Raw genomic sequence first — 27,126 nt, forward strand, 5'->3', positions numbered from 1 at the left:
ATTGTTATCCTTGGGATAATAATTTGTCCTCTCTATCATGATGCAGCTGCAAAGTGGTTTGCCACTGTTGCACAGTCACTGCATTGTAACTGCTCAATGTACGGTGTTATCTTATATAACTAAGCATTCCATTATCCATGAATGCAAAATGTTGTAGAATGCTTTTTTTTTTTTATATAGCCAAGCCCTATTAATTCCCTTCTACCTTTTACAGCTTTATATTATGGCTTGGTTTAATAATAAGATTATCCTTTGTTCAATCTGACCGTTTCCTTTTTGTTCTATTGCCACGACTGAATTTTTTTTCTAGACGGCTGAAAACAAATTCAGTAAATATTAGATAATGTCAGAAGGCAGGTTATTGGTCTATAGCTCTTAGGATTGCTTGCAGGCTCACTCTTAAGGAATATCATTTTTTTTCCCCTCTGTGGTTAACCAGGTTGATGTTTGTTCAGGATGTGCATTTAGGTAATTCTTACTCAGGGCCAAATCTTAGTGTAGAGATGTTAATACCTTTAGTACTGCATCTGGATCTGGGGTTTTCCAGTTAGCAGCTTTTTTAAATTTTGTCTCAATTTCTATAGCTGTTACTTCATCCCATTTCATATCATTTACATTAGAGCTCTTCACTGTTTTTTTTTAATTTGTCTATCCATTCCACATATTTGGCAGGATATCATAAATACTTCCCCAAAATTTACCCATTTTTTCTTTTTTTGGTGGTGGTTCTATTCACAGATTTATAGTTAAGTGCCAGGCTAGGATGCCAATGACGGCCATTTTAAGCTCAGCCAGTTTCCCTTTTGTGCTCAATAACCTATCCCATTTGGTTATACTGGCCTTACCCATCCCACGGTCAGCAATTATATATTACCCATAACGAGAATGACTGGAATCATACCATAGTTAATTTGAGGGGACCCATGCATGGATAAAGCATTTATGGGCTGCCTCTGTTAATTAGTAGAACAGAGGGTAGTCCTGGGTAAATTTTCTGTTTCAAAACCATAGATCTAAGTTGCTCTTGAATATTGACAAGGATTAACTTTGTTTTTTGTGGCTGGGGAGTCTGTTCCAGAGTAGCAATATCCTCTGTGATATATACCTGCCCCACCAAAACATTCTTTTGATATTACAGAAGAGATTTAGATTCCTAGACAGAATACTTCTGATGCTATTTGTAAATCCATCAGTAATGGATGGAGGAGTCTCTGTATGCCAGACAGAGCAAGTAGGTCCACGTAGGAAATGTTGTTTAGGCCTTGTATCCTTTAAGTAAGGTATCTCTGTAGGCGTTGCATGTGTCTGGATAGATACATGCCAAAAGGGAAATTTATATTCAATGACTGGCCTAATGAGGGCTGAGTAAAGGGGGACAATGACATCCCTAGATCTAGACACAATCCCTTTGTTTATAAGTTATGCAATATAAAAGGACTTTCTTAGAACAATGGACACACACTGGCCAACAATTAGGTCATTATAAACCCAAATTCCCGACAACTGGGTCAACTCCTTAGGGGCATATTGTCAATGTGGTGGTTCCCTGAGGTAGATGACTTCCCAAAGGATACAATAATGTATTTTTGGCATTCAGTTTCAGTCCATGATTTTGGCACTAGTTATTTATTTGGGACAAAACTTCCTGAAGGATGGCCAAATCATTTGGGGATTCAATGACTGCTCATAGCTGCAATCACGAGCAAATATAGTCAGCCAGAACCCCTTGGTATTGGCCTTTACTTCAGATAAGTAGATGCCAAACAGGAGAGGTCCCAGCATAGAACCCCGGAGGACTCCACAGATGACTGGTCTCTTTGGTGAGGTAACTTCCCCTATTTTGACTATATGCATCCTATCTGTGAGCCAGCTGGCAATCCACCAGGTGACACAGGGGTTTACTCCCATTTTACTTATTTGTGTCAAAAGCTTTGGTCAGGTCAAGGAATGCAGTGCGTACCATTTTACCTTCATCCATTGCTTTGGTGATCTTTTTAAAAAAATCCACAATGTTGAGTAAGCATGATCTGCCCCGGTCTATTCCAGACAGACAGGTCCAGTGCTTGGAGGTTCCCTGTGTCCTGACTGATTAGTTCCAAAATAATTCTTCCCATTGTTTTGTATATGGGGCTGGTCATTATTATGGGTCTGTAAAAGGGTCTTTCTTTATGCAGGGGAATAACAGCAGCTGTTTTCCATTCACTTGGTACAAAACTTGTATGGAATCTGAGACTGAACAGTGTTGTTAGGGGTGTGGCTGTGACTGAACAGTGTTGTTAGGGGTGTGGCTGAGACTGAACAGTGTTGTTAGGGGTGTGGCTGAGACTGAACAGTGTTGTTAGGGGTGTGGCTGAGACTGAACAGTGTTGTTAGGGGTGTGGCTACATCGTGCTTTATGCTATTTAAGATGCATTCAGGGATATTGTCAGGACTCATCAATGTAATATTTACAGCTTTTGAAAGCACTTTCAGGACTTGGTCTTGAATGATATATGGAGGCGAGACAGCTTCAGGTATACCTTGAGTAACATACAGGGGGAGATGGGGTGATGTTAGAGCTAAATTTATCAGCCAGTAGGTTCGCTATATCTTCAGCCTCAGTGGAGGTAAAATCATTCACTGCATTGTGCTTTTGAGATTATGAACATAACTAAAAAACACCTTTGGCTTTGATAGCTATTTTAGCTTCAAAATTGGCTTTGGTGGATTTTTATTAAGTTTCTGAGTTATTTCAGTGATAAGGGCTCTACTTTTGGTCAAAATTATTTTCCTTTTATTATACTTTGATGTTACGGACCCACCGTGTGGGTTTGTTGCTGGATTTTGCCCTGCACTTGGTTCCTATGGAGTACAATTGCATCTCTGCAACTGTTTACATGTTAGTATAATGTGGCAGTAGAGGTTTCTGTGGATTCAGTGGAGTTAACTGGGTTTGGTGGGAATCTGAAGCTTGCCAATATTTCACTTAGGAGTAGGCAGTTTCTATTAAACAAATTTCTAAAGGTACCTTGGGTGGAAGGGATCTCTGGTTTCAGTTTTATTTCGAAGGACACTGCTTTATGGTCAGACCTAATAAGTGAAGATATGCAAGAGATGGGTCAAGTTGTCTGATATTATTAAGGAAGGTATTCAGGTAAACAAAGAAAAAATTCAAAATAATCAACTCATTGACTCTAGACTCTCTCAGTATTGAACCCATTACCACTTTCCTAGGTGAGCTAAACAATCCAACTATAGACTGGGAAACTACACCAAATAACTATATGGTACAAGGCCTTTCAGGTGGTTATTTGGATATGAAGAAGCTCTAGAGCACAAGCTGCTTTAACCGTCTTGAAGAGAGTCTCTTCTGGATGTAGACCAAGACATCTCCAATTCCTTTTGCTTTGTTTCCCATCTCTATAAAAATCTTTTTGAGTCAATGAATTGCTTATTTTGATTTTTTTCTTTATGTTTACCTGAATACCTTCCAGTTTTTTTTTCTGCTTGTGCTGAGACTTTTAGGTTATTACTGGAAATAGTGTATAATAAATCCTGGTCTGTTTTGATAATGTGGTGCTATTGCCACATCTAAATTTCCAAGAATCTGTTCTTTTACTGGTTCACAGCTGTGTTCTAGGCTAAATGACCATTAAGGTCTTTTTATGCCTAGCCATGCATCCCAAATCACTGACCAGTTCAAGTAACCTTGGTAAGTGCAAGCTGGGGCCTGGCAGATGAACCATTTACAGGCTGCCTGTGTCTATTAGAGACACAGGTACCAAACCAGGGATGAATTTCCTGTCCCCCATCTAACTGCCCAAGTTACACTTGCACTGAGTAAGGGAGAAACTCTGCTTCACATGTATGGGCAGCCTATACTAGAGGAAGGGTGGTCTCTGGGATACATACCTGTCTCTCCAGCAGGTTGCATTTATGCCACAGGCAAGGTTTGAGTCTTTAGAATGGGTAATTCTGGTGCTGTTTTGTGGCTATGCAGGACATCAATTAGGGTGGGGTCTAACAATGCTTTGTATGTCAGGCATAGAGCTCCCCTCAACAGCTGGTAGAAAACAGAATACAGGGATAGGGCTTTGAAATGGTCTGTATAGGACATGCTAGTTATGCCCTGTATTCTTTTAGTGAGGAATCTCTGTGGACAGTCCAATTATTGACTGGGCCTACTTAAGTACATACCAAAGGGGGCACTGTACTCAATGATAGGTCTGATGAATACCGAATACAGTGGAACAATGACTTCCTTGGACCTATATGCCATACCTTTGTTTACAACTTGCACACCACAGGATTTTTTTTCACAACTGTAGACACGTGATGGCCACAGACTAGACTACTGTCTGTGTGTCCCCCAGTTTCCTGACTGAGTCGACTCTTAGGGGTGTGGTCTCAATATGATAGTTACCATGGGTTGATGACTTCCCAAAAGATACCATTATGCATTTCTTGGCATTTAGTTTTAGTCTATGGCTGTGTCAGCCCTTCCTGGAGAACAATAGTGTCAGTAGGGGGATTACATGACTGCTCCTAATTTGCAACTGTCTGCAAACTTGGTCAGCCAGAAGCCCTTGACATTGGCTTTGACCTCAAAGGAGAAAATACTAAAAAGGGGCAGTCCCAGATCGATTTTTAGAGGGATTCCACTTGTAACCGTCATCTCTGTAGAGGTGGACTCCCCAATTCCAACTTCCTAGGTCCTGTCTGTGAGCTAGCTGGCTACTCACCAGGTGATACAAAGGTTTATACCTAACCTCTTGAGTTTATCATCAATGCCTGAGTGGGGTCAGATCAAGGTAGGCAGTGCAAACCATTCTGCCCTTATCCACTGCTTTGGTGACCTCCTCAAAGAAGTCCACCAGGGTGAGTAGGCATGACCTGCCTTTGATGAAATCAAATTGGGTAAAGTCTAGTGTTTGGAGGTTTCCTATGTCATTATTGATCATTTCCATGATAATTCTTTCCATGGTTTTGCATATGAGACTAATGAGACTTACAGGTCTGTTAATTCCAGGGTCTGTACATGGTCCACCTTTGTGCAGAGGGATGATGTCTTCTTGTTCTTCACTCATGAGGTATGAAACCTGTTTGTAGGCTATAGTTAGGCAGCATTTCCAAACAGCCTCCTAGGTCAGGTTTCATGCTATTTAGAAGGCATCCTGGGATTTACCTGGGCCTGTGAATACAGTGTTCTTAGTCTTAAACAGAGCATTCAGGAGCTGTTTCCTAATGAAAGCAGAGGGAGCTACATTTGATGGTACTTCCTGAGGGGAGTTTGAGGGGGAGATAGGGATAAAGTTACAATCAATCTGCTAGCAATTTGCTACATCTTCTAGCTCATTATAGGCGATTCCATTAACAATGAGCTCTGCACACAATTTGTACTGCCTTTGAGGTTGTGGGCATAGCTAAAGAATGCCTTGTGGTTGTCTCTGGCCTGATGGGCCAAATTTACCTCAAATTTGGCTTTGGTAGACTAATTTGTTCTCTGAGTTCTTTGTTTAGTTTGATGAGAGTGATTTTATCCTGCTGGGGGTTACTACATCTAATTTTTGCCATGATTTTCTTCCATCTGTTGCCTACTGATGTTGTGGTTCCACCTGGATGGCTCTGCTTTATGAGTTAGTTCTGTACTTGTTTCTGGTGGGTATAATTTTCGCTTTGCAGCTATTAACATATGCTTGTACAGGGTATCTGTGAAGAGTTCAGCATACGCAGCAATGTTCTCAGGATTTAAGGGAGCTTGAAATTTTGTCAGGGTATCACTTTTTAGTAGACAGTAAGCCTTAGTGCAGTTCCTGAACATTCCACGGTTAGCTGGAGTTCCAGGTTTTATTTTTACTTCAAAGGAGGCTGTTTTGTGGTCTGACCTTACCAGAGAAGGCACTAAAGTAGGGGGTGGGCAGCACTCTTGCATATTAGTGAGGACCAGATCCAGTATGTTTGTGCCCCAGGTTGGTGTACTGATGATCTGGTCCAAGAAGTTTGTTTTTACATAATCCAGGAATCTCTGTGAATGCATGTGTAGTGTCATATATGATTCCCAGTTAATAGTGGGGTAATTAAAGTCACCTGCGAATATGGTATTGGGTTGGATGGAGAGTGTTTCCAGTAAGCTTAAATACATATTATGGGTTTCCTGGGACATAGAGGGGGACCTACAGCTTGCAATGAATTGGTATGGGATTTTGCCTATGGTGATTTGACTGTGGAGAAGCTCAAATGCAACAACCTGTTTGACAAGCTTTGAGGTATACTTATTTTTTTATGTAAATGGAGACACCTTCACCTCTAGTCTCTGTCTGTGCAGTAGCTGGTCTAAATGTGTGGAAGACATTATAGCCTTACATTGCTGGTATGCTCTCCACTGCTTAAAACCATTTTTCAGTGACTGCAAAGATGTCAGTATTCTCTAAGGCGAACAGAGCTTGTAAGGAGTGGAGTTTCTTGTTTAGACTCCTAGCATTGAGCAGTAACACCTTTAGGTTTTCTTGGTTTTGATTTGCTATGTCGGAAGTACTTTCTGTTTGACATTGCATATAAAAGGCACTACGGGGGAGGGATAATGTTTTAACTGCAAAGTAGCATAGTCTGTTGATCACCTCCCTTCCATGCTGACAAATATTTCACCCCCTCAAAATGACACCAGAAACTAAGCCAATTATTAAAGTCAGTCATCTTGTGTTCATATTGTGGCATCATCCTTAGAGAAGGTAAAAAGCTGCTCAATGCTAGGCTCATACCAACCTGGGACATACATTCTGACAGCTCCATGATGGTCTCTCTTCATATAGTCTAGGAAGGTACGTCTCGGGTCATTTACACCCACATGGACTACGAGTCATACGGGTAATTGAGGTCCAATGACCAGAGTGCATGCATAATGTAGCAGATACTGGCCACAGATAAGCAACTGACAGTGACTTTTTCCTTACTCAGGCTGGTGAAATGGACATCAGTCTCTCTCACAATGGAATCTGCAATGACCAGAATGTTGGACAGTTTTGTGGCTCGTCTCATGGGCTTTAAAGTTCCATGATATATGGTTGTATGCACTGATGCTGCTGTTGCTTTTGAAACGGTGCATTCAGGGCTGCTGAGGGTATTTGTTATGTGTGCTTCACCTAGGTGGTCTTTGGAGTTTAGAAAGGTTAGATTTAAGTGCCTTGGCTATGTGGGTCTATGTATCGACTTTGTACTATGTGTGATGGGTTGCAACAAGCATACTACTGACAACCCGATTGACATTAAAGAGTACTTTTACGTGACAGCTTTGCCTCCAGTGACATTGTATAAATACATCTGTCTCAGAAGAATACAGAAACTGACAACGAGTTAATTTCTGAAATGGTTATACTTCTTGTCTTAGCTGCTTTATTGATTTCTTTGATGCTTCCGTGATGGCATTCGACTTGTTCCCTTACCTTCCTTTGTTACACTACATTTTTGTGATAACACTATCCATTATTAGTTTAGCTGTGCTGTAACGTGTCCTACTTATTATATCACATGAAATTCTCTTAACAGTTCTGATTACAGTGTTCATCTGTTTTACCAGTCTTCTAACATTACATAAAGTAAACATGACCCAAAAGGTTATCTTTCTTTCATCTATGTTAATATGTTTATGCATTTCTATTAAATCAAGCAAGTCTTTCCCTGGATCATTTTCTTCTGGTCTGAGCGCATCTTCTTTGCTCTCTGTTTTCTGCAAGTCTTCTACAGAACATTGTCGTGTGAAACATTCTTTTCAAATGCATCCTGCTACCTCTGTTGCTCCCCCACTGGCCCATCATACCACATTACCCATTTCTGACTGTCTGGACCTTCACAAAGGTCCTACAGAAAGTTCCAGAACACAGCCTGTGGCATATCCTCTTCAGATGCAACCCACTCCACCCACTGCTCCTCTAAATGGGAACCCAACTGTCCATGCTGCGACACAGTCTGTGATACAGTTTCTACACTAAACCCCTTCACTTCACACAGGGTCTATAACTTTAGTATCTATTTGTTTAAAAAAGGGGGTATTATTGAGGCAGAAATTACACTGCCCCTTTGTGATTTTTTTTTTTTTTTATATTGTGAAATATACCATTTTCAGATGTCGTTGTCCATTTTTCCTCTTAAAATATCCTTTGAGCTGCTCATTTTGCATTGATTAGTTTGTCTTTCTTTACTGAATAAATATCACACCATATCAGATTTCTTTCTTTTCCATGTTTTCCCTTTTATACCATTCAAAAATCTTTTTTTTTGTTCTTCATCTCTTCTCACTTCCAGTGCCACCTCATTTTTTTAGGCGGCCCAATGTTTTTTCATCTACATAATGTTTTTCATTCCTCTGTTGCATAAAGGAATTTAATTTTTATCGGTGGCTTTTGATAGTTTTTCCAATATTTTCCTCTAATTTCTCTTACTCTTGTTACATTATCCTTGATCTGGACATTCTGGGCTTATTGTACAGTAGTAACTATGCATAATTTCTTTTTCATTCTCAACAGTCTACTTTATCATCTCTAGGTCTCTTGCTTGGCCTGTCAGTTTTTGTGGGCTACCCTTCTACCGCGGGGGGGGGGGGGGGGGCAACCCTCCTAATCTTGTGGAAGGAATATTTCCATGTTTTGAAGATTGTACCCTGCATTTTTTCCACTTGTGGCACTAGTGTTTACATTAGATGTTGGCACCTTTATGCTGGGACCTATCCACCAAGATTTTTCTTTCCATGATTTTTTTTTAACAAAAAAGTTGAAGTCCACCATGTGTAGGTACTCACCAAAGCTTGATAATAATTTTGGTTCCAGCAATGCTGTCCTTTCCTTGCACATTTAATCTCTTCATTCAGAATGCTTTCTGTTGTACAGACTGACACTTTTACAAAAACCTCTAACTAGTCATGCTGCCTTATCAAACATTAAAACAAGCCAAGCTTTTTTATAAAAAATAGTAATACTCTAGTGAATGAAACATTTTTGAGTGGAAGTCATGGAAAAAGGAATAGTTTAACAAACTCCGAGATCTAAAGGAGGATTCTACAGAAACCTCTACTCGCTCAGACAGTAGAGAATTTGCTTTCAATGTATGCACTTGTAAAATCATCACAATCTTACATTAATGAATATCAGCATACACTGTCCAAAACAGAGTCCCTACCCTTGGTCGACTGAAGTGTACAACGGCGATAAATGCAATTATATTTCTGAAAGATGCAAATGATCGATTGCAGTTTCCCTCCAAAAATTATGACCAATGCTGTTTCTTTTAGTACATTATAACTGATTCAAAGTTTTTGTTTTCAGTATGAACTTATTTAAGTACAGGATTGTAACAGCAGGGCCCCCTACATTTTTTTTTTTCAAGACAAGGCTTTCACCTTTTTGCTTAATTTATTTACAGCTTTGGCTGGACATTACTCGAACGTTCACATCACTCACGCTACATTTCCTTGTCAACACGTGATATGCAAAAGCAAAGTATGAGCACAAAATCAGACTGGATATCTTTATAGCCCACAACAGTGGGGGTAAGCATGCGCCACAACAGTGGGGGGTAAGCATGCGCCACAACAGTGGGGGGTAAGCATGCGCCACAACAGTGGGGGGTAAGCATGCGCCACAACAGTGGGGGTAAGCATGCGCCACAACAGTGGGGGTAAGCAAGCGTCACAACAGTGGGGGTAAGCATGTGTCACAACAGTGGGGGTAAGCATGCGCCACAACAGTGGGGGGTAAGCATGCGTCACAACAGTGGGGGGTAAGCATGCGTCACAACAGTGGGGGGTAAGCATGCGTCACAACAGTGGGGGGTAAGCATGCGTCACAACAGTGGGGGGTAAGCATGCGTCACAACAGTGGGGGTAAGCATGCGCCACAACAGTGGGGGTAAGCATGCGTCACAACAGTGGGGGGTAAGCATGCGTCACAACAGTGGGGGGTAAGCATGCGTCACAACAGTGGGGGGTAAGCATGCGTCTGCAGCCAGTGTTTAAAGATGACTGAATGCAGTGCTAATCTATTCATTTTAATTGCCGTATTGAAGTGATGCTGCAATGGCAGCACAAATATTTTAGTGAGCAACAAAGGAATAAGATCAACAGAACATTTACTCTTACCCAGATGCTACGATATCAGGCAACTGTGGAGTGTTTGGTGCAATCTTTACCGTGAGTGGACTAAAATATATATGTTGTGCTGTAGCAAGGATAGTGTAAGTCCCTGCAGTCATGTTCTCAAGACGAAATGAACCATCAACTTTTGTTGTTACTGTTAAGAAAAAAAATAAATAAATAAAATTGAATAAAAAGGGTTATATAAATAAAGTTCAACTACACATACATGATGCATATTTTTTTTTACTATACATGCATGCATATTTTTTAAACTTTTTTTTCCCTGCTACCAGGACATGAAATAGCATAGTTTTCTAAGCCAATCACCAAGAAAAGATAATCATTATACAACATTACTAAAAACTAAATGGCTACCCACACCTCGCAGAACAGTTTTTATACTATCAATCTTCAGAAACATTGCTATAATGTGGAATTAACCCCCGTGAAAGACTGTTTCCATAATATGGCCTTAGGTCTCTCAGTAGATGGTCCAAAATTAGACACCGTTGAACAATTTAAGCTGTGCCAAACACTCCTCAGTATGCGCTCACAAAACCTGGAATACCATTCCAGATCAAAAAGCATCCATAACTTCCTTTAAAAAATTCCAACCACAACTAAAGGCATACCTCCGCAAAGAAACAATATGCAAATGATACCTTAGAAAGTTAATCACATGAACTCCTTTCTTGCAGTCTCAAACTCTGCTAGTAAAACTTTACTCCACACTATCACTTTAACCCACAGCAAGCACTGATCTTCTTCCTAGCAATATTTTCCTTGTATTCACCTGGTTCTACCTCCCCAATTCTATCTGATTCTACCTCATTCCCCTATCCTTATGAGAGCTTCTCTAAATCTGCTCTTTATCTCGCACTGTAATCCATTTTGCACATATTATAATTTGATACAATTTCTGTTCAACTTTTGCTGTCTACTATTCTGATCTGTTACATATTTGTATCCCATCAATGTGTTAATATGCTGTACTTATTGCAAATATTCAAACTTTAATGCCATTTCTGTAGGATACTGCATTCTCACTGCATTTTTTGATACTGAAATAAATTCTGTATGTCATGTGTCATGTCTGCTCCTTGGCTCATCTTGAAAATGATTCAGCTGGATCAGAGCTTTACTCTGGCTAAATAAATAATAAATAAATAAACCTCAAGGCAGCCACATTTTATCCAGCTGCTTATGTAAACACTAGTGTATATTAGTTTTTAAAGTCATATTACCTAGTGGCATATATTAGGTCACACAACTTAAAAATCAGTACCTAGTTATCACCCAGACTTAACACAACATCTCATTTTCCAAGCTGGGTAGGTAGTTAGAAGGGCAACTGCCTCTCAGTGCAAACAGGCAGGAAACAGCACAGTGATTTTTGGCACCACTGCAGTCTTTAGGGTACTGAATCCTGTCTGTTACTCTTGGCGAGATTCAGTTTTATAAGCAAATACATTTCAAAGGATAACCTTGCAAGTTCTACATGTGACTGATAACCTGTACTATCACCAAGCCAGAGATCTGTAAAGTACAGTTTTGTACCTACCATAAATGTAGATGTTCGAGTGTTCACACTGCTGCAGTCATTACACTTGGGTTATCCTGCCATCAGGTGGTCCCGCAGTCGGCCAGAGTTCCAAAGTCTTGGTCCAGCGTCGGTTGCTGTCGCATCTTCCCTGACGTCAGTGCGCCAGGGGTATATAAGATGCATCAGACGCCATTTTCTTCAGTTTTTCTTGCCCCAGATGTCAGGTGCCCCCCAAGTAGGGAGGCAATACATATTGCTAATAAAAAATATACATATAAAATAAAAACAATGCCTTCAGTTACAAGCAAATGCACCACAAAGGTTGTATAGGATAGAAAGGTATAGATAAATCCAGCTAGTAGAGAGGGGATGGAGGGAGAGTAACCTGGACTGCAGCAGACTCGAACATCTACATTTATGGTAGGTACAAAACTGTACTATGTTCATCGTGTTACACTGCTGCAGTCATTACACTTGAGTAGAATCCCAAAGCTAAGGTTGGGTGGCTGGTCTATAAAGAGTTAGGATTGGCTATGAGGCCCTGCAGTACTGCAGTGGCAAATCCTGCTCTGAATTTAGAGTAAAGAGGCAAGTGGTAATGCTTGGTAAAGGTGTGCACTGAACTCCAAGTTGCAGCCTCCAAAATTTCCTTGGTAGGTACTCCTCTGAGAAAGGCTGTTGAAGTGGCTGTTGCCCTGGTGGAATGTGGTCTAATGTTATTAGGGACAGGTTTTCCATGCCGAGTGTAGCAGTAACGAATACAGTGTCCTATCCATTTGGATATAGTCTGCTTTGAGATAGCCTTGGCCTGTGATCCTGCAGCATATGCTACAAACAGTTGCTCAGTTTTCATGAAAGCCTTTGTTTTGTCCAAGTAGAAGCGTAGCTGCCTGTGTATGTCCAAAGAGTGCAGAAGTTTCTCCCCTTTATTCTGGGGGTTTGGATAAAAAGTTGGCAAATGGATGGTTTGGTTAAGAGCCACACTAGATACCGCCCTTTGGCATAAAGATAGGGTTTGTCCTTAAAGAAACCCTGTCCTGATTAAAAATTATAAAATATTCCACTGCCATTAATGCCTGTAGCTCTGAGACTCTTCGTGCTGAAGTTACTGCCAGGAGCAGAGCTGTTTTCCATGATAAAAATTTTAGATCGGCTGTACTGGCTGGCTCAAAAGGTGGCAGGGTAAGTTTTTCCAAAATGAAACTGAGGTCCCAAGTTGGTGTTGGTGCTCTCCGGGGCGGTCTTATGTTTTTAGCCCCTCTGAGGTACTGCTTTAGTAAGGGATGAGAGAATAAAGGAGGATCCGTGTTGTAATGTGCTGAAATGGCAGAGGCATGGATCTTAATTGATGAGAAGGATAGGCCTTTGTCCAGCATCTCAGTTAAGTATTGTCAAATCTGAGGGATGTTTGGGACAAGACGGTCAAGGCTTTGAGCCTGGTTCCAGGCGCAGAATCTCTTTCATTTTTCTGAGTAAGCTTTCCTGGTGCTAGGCCTCCTGGCCTCCAAAATGAAATCCATAACAGCTTTAGAGAGAGGTGTTGCCTGTTTGACTAATGAATCTCCCATGCAGCCAGGTTTAGGGTTTTGAGCTGACCGTGCAGGATCTGATTGTTTTGTTGAGTCAGAAGGTGTGGAATTTGAGGCAAAATCCATGGTGGGCCTTGAGCTAAGTTCTTTAAGATTGGGTACCAGTGCTGGCGTGGCCAGTCTGGAGCAATCAGGATCATCTGTGTTTTTTCTAGTCTGGCTTTTGGAGTACCTTTGGAAGGAGAGGCAGTGGTGGGAAGGCATAAACTTTTAGGCTTTTCCAGCTGAACGAGAGAGCATCCACTTTCCATGCTTGTGTGTGATAAGTCCTTGTGCAGAATTTTTGTAGTTCGCAATTCAAAGGTGAGGCAAAAAGATCTATGTCTGGGCATCCCCATTTTTGCGTTACCATGCTGAAGATTTGTGGATTCAATTTCCATTCGTGAGGGTCCATGATATTTCTGCTTAGATCGTGTATTTTTCTTTCCTGGCAGGAATTGTGCTTGCAGATGAACTTGATACGTTAGAGCCATGTTCCACAAGGTCATGGCTTGCCTGCATAGGGGATAAGAATGAGTGCCCCCTTGCTTGTTTATGTACCACATTACTGTGGTGTTGTCTGTCTTTAATAATAATTGTCCTGGATGCAAAAGGTCCTTGAAAGCTGTTAAGGCATTTTGAACAGCCAACATATCTTTTTGATTGATGTGAAGATGCATCTGATCTGTGGTCCACTTGCCCTGAATGCATTTTCCTGCCATGTGTGCTCCCCAGGCGTAATCCGAAGCATCTGTTGTTAGAGTTTGCCTGGCTGTGGGTAGGGTAAAAGGCTGACCCTTGTTTAGGTGACATGCCTGTGCCCACCATCGAAACTCCCATTGTAGGCAGGGAATCATTGGTATTACTGCTTCTAAACTGTGAGAGTGTTGAGTCCAAACACTTTTTAGGTACCACTGTAATTTCCTCATATGCAGTCTGGCATACGGTATTAGTAGTATGCAGGATGCCATGAATTCCAGGGCCTGCAGAATTTTTTTGCAGGGAGATGGGACTTTTTTGCCAGTAATGGAAAATATTGAGTTAATTGAATTTGTTTGTCTGGCGTGAGATAAGCCATCTGGGCAGTTGTATTTAAGCTGGCACCCAGGAATATAATCTGTTGTGAGGGCACTAGTTTTGACTTCTTTTCATTTACTGTGTACCCTAGAGAAATTAGCAAACTTTTTACAAACGTCAGATTCTGTAAAAGAAAGTCCTTTGTCTCTGCTTGAATGAGGCAGTCGTCCAGGTATGGATACATTTCAATTCCTTTTTGTCTGCAAAATGCAATTACTGGTGCCAGGCACTTTGTAAAGACCCTGGGCACAGTAGATAAGCCAAAGGGCAGTGCAGAGAATTGGTAGTGAATTGTACCAGCTTTGAATCTGAGGTATCTTCTGCAATTTTGTCTGATAGGGATATGCAGGTATGCCTCTCTGAGGTCTGAGTAACAAGCCAAGCCTTCTTGCCCAGCATGGGTAGAAGCTGTTGTAATGTCAACATTTTGAATTTCGAAATAGATTTAGAATTGAAAGGTCTAGTATGGGCCTCCAGGCCTTGTCCTTTCTGGGGACCAGGAAGAGTCTTGAGTAAAATCCTTGTCCCTGTTGTGGTACTTTTTGAATAGCTCTCATGTCCATGAGGGCTGAAATTTGTTTTTGTGCCTCTGCCCACTGATTCTGTGGCAGGTCTGGCATTCCTTTTAGCCTTGGTAAAGTATGAAATTGGAACCTGTAACCCTGACGCACAATATTCAGAACCCATTTGTCTTGGGTGATTGTTTGCCAGTTTTAAGAAAAAAGTGCTAGTTTTCCCCCTAAGGGGGCTGCCAAAAGGGGAGTGCTTGGTGTACGAAGGGGGAAGTCATTGGGACTGTTTCCTGTAAGGTTTAGACTTGTCCTCACTTCCTTTTGGGGTTGAGGAGCCCCACTGTCGTTGTCTGTTAGAGCCTTGGGGTTGAGATCTGCCTCTTGGGCATCTGTATCTGCCTCTCTGTGGCCTGTCTGACACTGGAAAGGACCAATTCTTTGTTGGCCAATTTCTGCTAAATCAAGGTGGCTGCACCTGTAAGAAACCCTTGACTGTTTGCATAGATTTAGCTTTATCCTCCATTTTCTTTAACACCTCTTCTGCCTTAACACCAAACAAGGTATCATGCTGTAAAGGTGCATCCAATAATTTTGCCTTAACATGATCAGGTAAACTCTGTTCTTTTAACCAAGCATGTCTTCGAATCACAGAACCTGTAACTGCGGTTCTACAAGAGGCCTCTAAAGAATCAAAACCACATTGCAGTGCATGTTTTCCCACCTGTTCAACTGCATGCAATAAATCCTGCATTTCTTTACAGTCAGGAGCTTCTGAGCTTGCAATCATTTTCTGTTTTAACTGAGCCATTAAATATTGTTGGTACTTAAGTATGTGAAACTGGCAATTTAAAGCCCTTACTTCAAGTGTAAACTTTCTTCCCCCATCTATCCAAAGCTCTGGAATCTCTGTCAGAGGGTACTGGATTTTTTGCAATGGAAGCCTTAACCCCTTTTGGACCCTGGGAAATAGTTTCTGGATCAGCAGAAGAGTTTTTATAAAGAAACTTGTGAGAGTCAGGGACTCTAATACCTATCTGGCGTGGCTGGTGCAGGGGGCAAAGAATCAGGACATAAGCTGAATTCAGAGAACACATCATCCACAATATCTAGCACAGGCGGAATAGCCAGGGGCCTGTGCTGAGGCAATAAAAGGAAATCCCTGAGCCTTTTCTTGAATTCTGAATAATCCTGACTTTCCCAATGGAAGTGCTCCCTCATGGTATGCAAAGTTTCCCCAAAAGAATAATCCTCAGGAGGAGAGGCTGAAGGTATAGATTCTTCAGGATCAGAGTCCTCATAGGGGGGCAGAGAGTATCCCTGGTCTGAAGAGGAATGAGAGGAAATGGAAACCTGATCAGAGGAATCATAGTCTGTATCCTGCCTAGGCCTTTTCTCTGGAGGGGGATGGGAACCCCTGATTAGAGTAATGAGGTCTTCGGCCATTTTAAGCATCTGTTTCTTAGGCATGGAGGACTGTTCAGGAGAATGCTGTACTTGCTTCTTTGTCTTTAATGGTACTTTTGTCTTGGCTGTTGCATTAAAGGTAAGTTGTGAAGGTCTGAAAACACCCTCAAAAGCCGATGCCTGCTCAGCGGCTCCGGACCCATCTGAGGGGTTAGTTTCCGTAGGCCCAATACCTTGAGTTTCCAGAGGCCTAGTTGTCTCCACGTGGGAGTCGGTGGTGGCCTGTGGCTCTGAGGTAGTGGGTGTCAGGGGCTGCGAAAGCACCTCACTGAGAACCAGCGAACCGGCGACTGGCCTAGAAGAGGTTTCATCGTCAGTTTTGGACCTCAGATGCCCATCTTTATCTTTGTCTTTGTGTTTTTTTGGAATTGCGGTCATCGGTTGATCCGACGGCATAGTATAATTGAACCTTTGGCCAAAGTAGTGTAAAGCAAAATCAAAACGTTTTTTTTATAGTGCGTTTGTTAAATCCGACAACTAGTGACGTCGTGATCAGGGCCTAGGCATGGAATACAGTAAGAGTGGAAGTCCTTATGAGGTATTTGCTTCCCACAAGAAATACAATTATTAACTTTTTCTGACATCGGTATGAGGCAAGAAAAAAGTTTCCCCAATGGGGTACTTAGCTTTATTGAAGACTTCAGATCTGAAATTCGACTTCGAAAATGTCAGGAGTTGGCCGACCGGCACTTGCGAACTGCTTCTGCTTCGGGCACCGCGCGGCAAGAAAGACTGAAGAAAATGGCGTCGGATGCATCTTATATACCCCTGGCGCACTGATGTCAGGGAAGAAGCGACAGCAACCGACACCGGACCAAGACTTTGGAACTCTGGCCGACTGCAGGACGGCCTAATGGCAGGATAACCCAAGTGTAATGACTGCAGCAGTGTAACACGATGAACATCAGTGAAGTCATACATAATTTTTCTTGCCGATCTGTATTTCTATAACCTAAACCTGTAATTGAACATACTACATGATGTTATCACCTATTAGCTTAATTAAAACAATCAAGAAAACATTCTAAAAGCACTAAGCAACCTTCATTATGTCCTGATGCCAGCCTTCTCTACATCCCTTCCTAATGACTGAAAACAAAAGGTGTGAAACCATTAAACCAGAAATTAAATTTGCCCCAATCTTGTCAGCATAAACTCAGACAGCTCCACTGAAAACTATGATGCAGTATAAAGTTTCATTAGTTACTGGCCCACTGAGTCCAAAGCAGTTCTGTAATGTAACAGCAGACAACAGAAACATATGAAGCTGACACCCACTCTTGTCACTGGTGCTATAGTTTAATTTGAAAATGTCAGCAGTCTTAGTAAACATGGAAGTGTAACAGTTGTACAAAGTGACCTACCTTTAATCTGGTTGTTCAAGTTAACAGTGGCGTCAGGAACTCCCTCTCCGTCCACTCCATTCAAAACTCGCCCAGTAACAGAGAAACCCATTACGCGAAAAACAGGCTGAAGAAATCAAGCAATCATTGCCTTAGTTCTATAACTTGATAAAGAGTAAAGTACAGTTCATTTTTACATAGTACTGCTTGGGTTAGGACAAAGTACAGCTTACTAAGAGATCTTTGAGAAAATGTAAACACTGACAAAATGAGTATTTGAAGCTTAGATGAGCTTCCCAACAGTACCTGCATTGCATCTTAAGCCTACTTCCTATCACAATGCTTCATGGGTATTGGTCACATGCCAGGCCATCTAAAAGCAGAGGCAGATCTAGTCTTGCTCAGCTCTTTTACAAAGAAAGGATCCTTAACTTTTTAGGAAAAAAGCCCAAGTAAAAACCTTCCCTCGCTGAGTATGGACTGTATAAATGTAATACAGCTTAAAGCAAAAAATGACTTCATAAATATCACTCAGAATACACAGAGGGTGGGAAGGTGGGCTGCTTAACTGGTCCAGTATGTTTTTCATGAATACATCTCACATAACTACAACAGCAAGAGAGACAGCAGTACAGAATTTAATGACAATAAAATGAGCAATATACCAAGCAGCACCTTTCAAAAATATGGGTGGTAAAAAAGACGTCCAAAACGGCCCATTTAAAATTGCCCTTGAAAATCCTTTCCCTTCCCTGAATTGTGCACCTAATTTAAACTGCCTGACAAAAAATGAAATTTCCTCACAAAAATCCTGAAGAGACAGATTTCTAAAGGTTTGAGTGGCAGTTACTGACCTAGTGGAGAGAGTCATCAACCACTCTGTAAATTGATTTACCAAGTCTGTATATACATAAAACAAAATGCTGAAGCCATGTGGAGAGGGACATGTTTACCTAAGGTAATGTCACGTCTGATCTTTCTATATGCTATAAGCAATTATCGGACTTCACTGTACGTACATCATCTTGAAAGTGCAGGATCCTTCCTGCTTTTTCTTCTTAATTTAAAAAGTAAACTGGATCTCAGATTCTTTAAGACACTACCTTTGGTATTAATGAAGGCTTTGTTTTATAGAAAAACAGAACTAGCAAAACTAACACTTATACAAGCAGCTCAAATAATTACAGAAGAGGCTACTGCCAAAAGCAAAAAAAGCTGCCAAAAATAGAAATTTTAGATCCACTTCATGTAATGGTGCAGAGAGATTCACTATTAGTTTCCCCAGAATATTCAACTATGTAAGTAAACTTGCCATAACTGAAGATGTTTGAATCATCACTACTGCAGTGGTCTAAGCTATATGGGTTATATCCTGCACAGGATGCAACAGCTGGCCAGCTGCCAAAGGTTCAGGGCACCCTTCACACACCCAGACTGTTAGCTTGAGCTGACCTGACTAAAATGACAGGCTTGGTTGCAAATACCTTCAGAGCTTTCAAGCCAACTAAGAGAAGAAGGCTAAGCCCTAAAAGGACACTGCTCGGAAAAAGAGAAATACCTATTTACATTCTAGCATATAACACACACAAAAACAAGTCAAATGGAAAGGAGGGAGTGGTTACTGCAGCAGTGATCATTCAACCACCTACTGTTACAGCAAGTTTATTCACACAATTACACTATGGCCATCCTTTATAACAATCACTGCTGCAGTAGCATAAACGTTATGGGTAAATTACCATAGGTTTGGATACCGAGGAGGTGGAAGGAGACGAGTCCAGGAGCCTCTGAAGAATAGGACTAGTAAAGCCTGTCCTGGACCTGGAAAAGGAATCACATTTTTAGTGCTTTGTAAAAGTAAGCACAGAGGACCACACTGCTGCTGCTAGAATCCTTATATTGTAAAAATGTTTCCAAAAAGCCATAAATGAAGCCAGGGCCCCTAGTAGATTGAGCCTTAACGCTGCCTGGATTAGTTTTGTTGTCGTGGAAAGTAGCAGCATGAGACAACCATTTGGAAATGGGCAAGTTTGACAAAGGTTGTCCCTTCTTACCTTCACAACACATGAACTGATTAAACATTCTGAAAGATTTTGTTCTGTCAAAATAGTGCCCAAATTGTCTGTGGACATACAAGGAATGATGCATCCTATCTCCCTTATTATTAAGACCCTATCACCCAGGAAGTCAGCTAAAGTAGTTTGTGGTTGGGATACGTCAAACAATCCTAATCTTGTGTAAGCAAATGCAGTCTGTGAGAAAGCTTGTGTAACTACAAATGGTCAATACCAAAAGAAGACAGCCACTGTTGTCTGGGCCAGGAGTCACCACAATAATCTTTGGGGAATTCTGAATCTTCAGAAGTACCCTGGATACCAGTGGAAAGGGTATAAATGCATACATGAGCACTCCTATCGAAGGAAAAGAAAAACTTTGGAGGAGACATTAAACTGAGGCACCATCTACTTGAGTTGGTCATAGCTCAGCTGGATGTAAAAGGTCCCATAGGACCTATCAGAACAAAAATCGTTTACATATTTAAAAAATGCACATATTTACAAGCAGATGCATACATATTGCAGTTTTTCTTTTTATACTAGTTACTTTTCTTGTAACATTGCCATTGTTATTCTTCCATACCTGACCCACAATCCTTCTTCCACAACAATTGTCATATATCTATCAAAATATGCATCAAGTGCAAATAAGCCATATTACCTAAAAGTAATTTTTATCAACCCTTCTCACTTATTCTCGTTATAATATCTGTTCATAATCATATCATATCTGTATTGTTTGTTTTTAAAATACTCAAAAACATTTACTCCACACTTTTCCAGAGTTTCATCCCTCTTTCATATTTAAAAAAATGCTCTGTTCTCTCTTCCTGCCCACATAATAAACAAACGCTTTCAAGCTTCTTTTTATATGGCACATTCTCTTTTGCTGATAACTTTTTAATTACGAGTCTCCAATGGAAATCCAGACACACTATTATTTTGGTACAGCACTTTTTCTATACTTTAATGGCTTTAATCACTTCTGGTAAATCTTACCATGGAGTTTCATAGGTTCACAGCTAGGTACTAGGCTACTGGCCCTAGGGCCTATATAAGCCTAGGTACCCTGGCTTTCGCCATCCAAGAAAATTATTTACTTGTGCCCCCTGTTGAGCAGAGCCACAGAAGTGATCCCCGGGGTGAATTTCCTATTTCCCATCCAATCATCAAGATTTTTCTTGAAGAGTGCTAATGAGGAGCTTTGTTTGATACAGATAGGTAGTTTGTTCCAGAGTATGGGAAGTCTCTGGAACAGGAATCTATCCCTCCAGCATGTTCTGTTTATTGTGGTGACAAGCTTTAGGTCCCTAGAGCGTTTAGCTCAGAGGGATTGGGATTTCTTTAAGTGGAGCATGTCCAACAGCTCTGGTTTTGACATAGCTTTGTATGTTAGACAGAGATCGCCTCTGAGTAGGCGATATGCGATGGAGTAAAGCTGAAGTTTTTTTTAGACGGTCTGCATAGGGCATCTGTTTGAGGCCGGTAATCCTTTTTGAGAGGTATTTCTGCAGCCTTTCCAGTTGTTGTAGATGTCTTGTGAGGTACATACCAAAAGGGGCGTTGTACTCTATAATGGGTCTAATGAGTGAGGAGTAGAGGGGAACAATGACCTTTTTTTTCCTGGATGAGAAACCTTTTGTGATGAGGTGTGCCACATAGAAGGATTTCCTGACTACTGTGGCGATGTTATTATCAAAGGAGAGACTACTGTCCACCTGTGTCCCAAGATCTCTTATCACACTTTCGGTGTTAAGTAGACTACCGCCTATGTGGTAGCTCATGGGTACACAGTTTTTACCAAAAGGGATGACAATGCACTTTTTGGCATTGAGCTTGAGGCCATGGCTTTGACACCAGGCATCTGTCTCAGTGAGGCCCTTTTGTAGGATGTCCACATTGTTAGGAGTTTTGATTATGGCTCCTAGTTTGCAGTCATCTGCGAACTTCGTTAGCTAAAGAACTTCTGTGTTAGCCTGTACTTCAGAGACATAGATACCAAACAGGAGAGGAACCAGGACTGAACCCTGTGGTACTCCACTTGTCACTGGTCTGAAGTCGGATTTGGAGTCTGCTGCTTTCACAGTGTGAGTTCTGTCAGTGAGCCAGTTGGCAACCCATCTTGTGACATAGGGATTTATACCTAGTTTAATGAGTTTATCTACAACTCCAGAGTGGGGGATAGTGTCGAAAGCCTTGGCGAAATCTAGATAGACTTACCCTCATCTACAGCTTTGGTGACTGCTTCAAAGAAGTCTATCAGGTTTAGGAGACATGATCTGCCTTTTACAAACCCAAACTGGGTGGGGCCCAGAGTTTGGAGATTACCAATGTATTTGTTTACAAGTTCCATGATGATACGTTCCATGGCCTTGCAGACCTGGCTTGTCAGGCTAATGGGGCGGTAGTTCCCGGGGTCCGTGGTGGATTCCCCTTTGTGGAGTGGAATAATTGTCGCTGTGCGCCATTCAGTGGGCACAAAGCCTGAGGTGAGGCTATGACTGAACATGGTACTTAGGTGGGGTGCCAGTTCGTTCTGTAGTTCATGTAGAACCAGCCTGGGATGTTGTCAGGTCCCATGGATGCTGTGTTCTTGGCTTTGGAGAGTGTGTTTTGTACCTGTGCAGCCGTGATTACAGGAACTTTGCATTCTTCCGGTATAGAGATGGGCCATTTAGGGGGTGAGTTAGCACTGAACCTATCTGCCAGGATGTTGGCAATATCAGCTGTTTCGGTACATTTAGTGCCATTGTGCTGTAACTCAGAGAAGACCTGAGTGTTGCCATGGAGATTGTTGACGGCTACAGAATATTCTGTGGTTGTCTTTAGAAACAGTATTGTTTCATCATCATATTCTACCATATTCTATTTTTCTCTATATCATTTTATTTTCAATGTTAATATTTTTTCTTGATGAATTGTAATTTTATTTACATATTCTCTCCATCTTCCAGAATTTTTTATACGTTTAAACACTTTCGCTATTAAACTCGCATTCTCTTCCTTTACATGCTTTAACACTTTATACAAGTTTAAAGAAGCAGAACAACTGGATTTAGTAACCCCAATCCACCTTCATCTTCACTCATACAACACACTACTTTCCTTTAGTTTAATCTTTAACCCAATATGAAAGAAAACACCAAATGCACAATTTTGTTTTTTATATTTTTCTGCTATTAGATGAGCATTTTAACTTGTTTCTTTAGCAGCTTGTTTATATCGAGCGCTGCTACCTCCCGTTGCGTGGGTGGTATGTTTGGGAGGTGTTTTGGGGGAAGAGGAGATACTACAAAAGGGATGCAACAGCCTCTGGATATGATCTGAAGCACCCAACTGTCTGTTGACATGGACTGCCATGCTGTTAGGTGCAAAGAAAGATGACCCATGACTGCCTTCAGAGCATAGCAGTCAGGCAAACTCCTCAGGGCTGCTGCACGGGTCTGTCAAAGAAAGGTTCTCAAAATCCCACATTCCTCGGACCCCCCCCACCCCCGCCTCCAGGCCAGCATCCATCAAAAACCCCCTCTGCCTCTGGGGGAAGAGGAGTCCTGAGTGTCCCGGGAATACTGAGACTTCCGGAAACACATCATCTTTTGCCCTCACTGATTCCTGGAGAAGGATCTTTGAGGGGCAGAGAAGCAGATCCTGACAGCAGACAGTGTCTTCCCATCCTTTTCATTCTGGATCAACGTCTCACGAATGGTCTTCCCGAACAAGGAAGAACCATCCTAAGGGGCATTCGCAAATGACGCCTTAAAGGGTTCAGTGAACTGACAACCTGAGCCAAGCGTGCCGCCTCATGGCAATGCCAGACCTAGCCGTCCTTGCTGCTCCTGCGGTGGCATGCGAAAGGAGGTGCATGGATGTGTCAGATACCGCTTTTAGAGTAGTCATCCGCACAGAGAAAGTGCGCTTATCCTCCAGCGACATGGACTCCAGAGACGACTCAGCTAGCTCTTTGACAAGGTCGCTCTGCATTCAGGTGATGTGTGCCAAATAATTCAGCGCCCTTATGGAAAAGGTGGCTGAAACATACACCCGCTTCCCTAGGCAATCCATCATCCTGGATTCTTGGTCGCGGGGGATGGACCGTAGAACTTTCTTGTGCTAGTTCTTTCTTGGTGGCAGCTGCTACCACCACAGTGTCTACAGGGGACCCTTTGTTCTAACTAGGCCTATACAAAGGGGACTTAGGATCTTGTCTGGGCATTTCGGAATTGGCTCCACGGTGTCCGGTTCCTTCCATGCCTGGATGGTGATAAGGTCTACCAATGTATCTGCAGGGGGGGGGGGGGTTACACCCAGGAAGTAGACAGGCCCATGCCGAAGGCCTCCAGAAACACTGCGGTAGGCTTGGGGGCGGACCCCCCTCGTTGGTGCAGGAGTTCCATGATGTCTCCAAAGGAGACATCGTCGGGGGGTGATCTGGGGGAGTCTTCCCCTTCCTCCAAATCAGTGTCCTCAGTGAGGGACTCTGGGGAGGAGTCCAGGTGCCTCCTTTTGCATATCCATTTCCGAGGAGCCTCTTCAGTGGGACTCTCCGGAGTGGACTCGCAAACTGCCTGGAGCACATCAGGCACAGGCTGTCCCTGAATGGACAAAATGGCTGAATTCGATTCCAGAACCGAGGGAGTCGGGGCAGAATCCGGGAAAATAGTGAGGGGCCTCAACCCACTCGAGAGAACCCTTTCCACAACATCGAATGCCGAAGGAGAGAGAGCCTCCTGGGACAGTAAGGAAGCAGTTCTCCTCGGATACAATGGAGGAATCTAAGCAGAGCCTGCAGGCGCTGAGATGCCGAGGGGAGGGCCATGACTCGACACGGTCGGAGCCAATGGAAACCCCAGCTCAGATTAGACGCCAAGACTACGGCTCAGAGCTGCTCGGGTTCGAACTAGTCAGATCCGACATGCTCAAGGTAGTGGCCGGCATAGAAGTTTTAGGTACCATCAGTGCCGACCCCCCCCCCCCCGACTCAGAGACCTCTAAGATCCAAAAAATCCGATACTGGAGGTCGAATCGGAGAAGGAGTTATAGGAGTAAAAAAGGGAAGTGAGTTCCCCGCTCCAGAGGGAGAGAGGGCTGACAAGACTCCCATCTGGATCTGGGTGCGAATGAATCTTCGCATCATTTTGTCCATCTCCACTTCACTTAAGCTTTTGGTGGAGCGCGATGATGAGGCCACGGACGCCGACCTGGAATGTCAGTGCACAGAAGCCCTAGATGAAGGTCTAGGCTCCTCCTGCTCTGGTGAAAATCTAGGTGACCGGAGCCGAGGAGTGCTAGGCCTAGTAATAACCTGCAGTTTTTGAGGATGACCCGATGGACCCAATTGGTCCGGGGATCTCTTCCTCATCTTGTCCCTGTCCTGTTTAGAAAGGTTGCCTTCCACAGGCCTCTTGTCAGGAGAGTGATTCCTGGCCTGGGAGGAGGATGAAGGGGGAGTAGAGACCGTCACAGCCGTAACTGAAGTAGTCACAGGGACAGCCACCCCCGAAGCAGAAAGTACCCCTTCATAATAAGTTTGGCCTTGTGGCCTTTCAAAGCCCTAGGATTAAAGCCCGCACAGATCAGGCAATCAGTAGACAGGTGAGATGCCCCTAAGCACACAACGCGCAGTGTGTGGCCATCGGCTGAGGACAGCTTGTGGCCACACTCTGTGCACTTCCTAAAAATAGGTTTGGTCTGTTTAGCCATGCTAGAAAAGAGAAATGACAGGTCTTTACCCGACACAACCACGCGCACACACAAACGAGGAGGGCGAGAAAGGTAACTACTACACTATACCAACACACTTTTTTTTTGCTATGAAATACAACGCACAACGATGTAGGGGAGGAAAGATGGGAAAACCTGACCTAACTCTATTAGAAAATAGACTCACTCACCCAAAAAAATACTTTATAGACACCCACCACACCTGGAGCTCCAAGACCACAATGCTAGGCTAAGTCGCAGCAAACGAGATCTGAGGGAAGGAAGGAGATGGAGGGGTATTATGGGTAAGGGGAAGAGCTTGGAGCTCAGATCAGGTGCTGGTGAAGCTGCCGTCTCGGATCCGAATACCCACAGGTTGAAGAGCAAATTAAGTAAAGTACTTCAGATTATAGGACTGGTTCTACGAGACACCCTGTCTCTGTAGAACACTAGAAAAAAGGTGGAACAGCAATAAGTGCTTGAAGTTCGGAAACTCTCTTTGCTGAAGTCACCAACACAACAGTTTTCCCGGAACATAGTTTCCAAGTCTAAGAGGCTGCTGGTTCAAAAGGCAGTTAGGTCAGCATGTCAAGAGCACAGTTCAAGTCCTAAAGAGGAGGAGGAGGAATGTGTTTTCTTGGAGGCCTAATATGAAGGGCACCTTTTAGAAACTGTGTGACCTGAAATACTGAAGAAACTGGTGGGTCTAGTGGCAGACAGGCAGAGATGGCTGACAACTGATCTTTAACAGAAGAATATGTCAGACCAGAACTAAGCAACTCACACAGATAGGAAAGAACAGCAGGAATTCCCACTGAAAGAGGGTTTTGTTCATTGTTATGACAAGCAGAAAATCTCTCATTTATCTGCATAAGATTTTCTAGTAGTGGTTTTTCATGCCTCCTGTAAAACGCAAAGCATGTCATCAGAAAACTGCTGCTGGAAAGGAATCAAAACCATAACACCCAAATTATCAACTATAGGGTGAGAAGATGAGGGTGAATAAGACCGCCTTTGGCTGTGCAAGGTCTTCTATACTGTGGGGCAACTTATGAAGAGTGCCCTGGCCAGGTAAAAGAAGGGAAACCCAATGCTGTCTGGGCCAAAGGGGAGTCATCAACAAGATGTCGGGCCTGTCCAAAGACCTTTGGCAACAGAGGAAGTGGTGGAAATGCATAAAGGAACTTCCTATTCCTGAGAAAAACATGACATCCAGTCTCCAAGTCAGAGGACTTGGCGCTCTGGAACACAACTTGCTAAGCTGTTTGTTCTGTGGGGAGCCAAACAGATGCACCTGAGGTGTACACCATCGATGAACAATGTCAATGAACATGTCTCCGTGCAACATCCACTCATGAGGATCTGTCCTAGATCTGCTAAAAGCATCTGCCACTACATTCTTTTCTGAGGGAATACATACTGTCTGAAGAATCAACCGGTGTCAAATGACAAAATCCCATACTACCAGAGACGGTCTGCGAAGGCAGTAAGATGCTGTCCATAATTACTTGTTTATATACCACATAACAGTGGTGTTGTCCGTAAAAATTGAGAGAAACCTTGAGACCAAAAAAATAATGCTGGACCCGTACAGCCAAATTCAAAGCCTTAATTTCCTTGGCAGTGATGTGTTTGGTCACGTCCTGAGGAGACCAAAGTCTCTGAACCCCGATGAAAATGGAATAAGTCCTGCCCAGCGCTCCCCCAAGCTACATCTGAAGCATCTGTTTATAACTTCAGAGTTGGGAGGAAGATCCAGA

The 27,126-nt window shown here is 42.6% G+C and overlaps 1 protein-coding gene across 2 annotated transcripts in view; it reads right to left on the minus strand.

The window, feature by feature from the left end:
- The window catches only part of LOC122816397 (nodal modulator 1-like), an 877,949-nt gene that overhangs the window by 612,590 nt on the left and 238,233 nt on the right, over nt 1–27,126 (minus strand). For both annotated transcript variants that reach the window (XM_044089153.1, XM_044089155.1), the window contains exons 10-11: nt 17,631–17,736; nt 10,106–10,256 (exon numbers count right to left, since the gene is read on the minus strand). In XM_044089153.1, coding sequence (XP_043945088.1) covers nt 10,106–10,256; nt 17,631–17,736 — 257 coding nt within the window. The remainder of the gene's footprint in view (nt 1–10,105; nt 10,257–17,630; nt 17,737–27,126) is intronic.

Source organism: Protopterus annectens, chromosome 12.part0 (assembly GCF_019279795.1).
Source record: "Protopterus annectens isolate FY-2018-M chromosome 12.part0, PAN1.0, whole genome shotgun sequence".
In the NCBI taxonomy this organism is placed as follows: Eukaryota; Metazoa; Chordata; order Ceratodontiformes; family Protopteridae; genus Protopterus; species Protopterus annectens.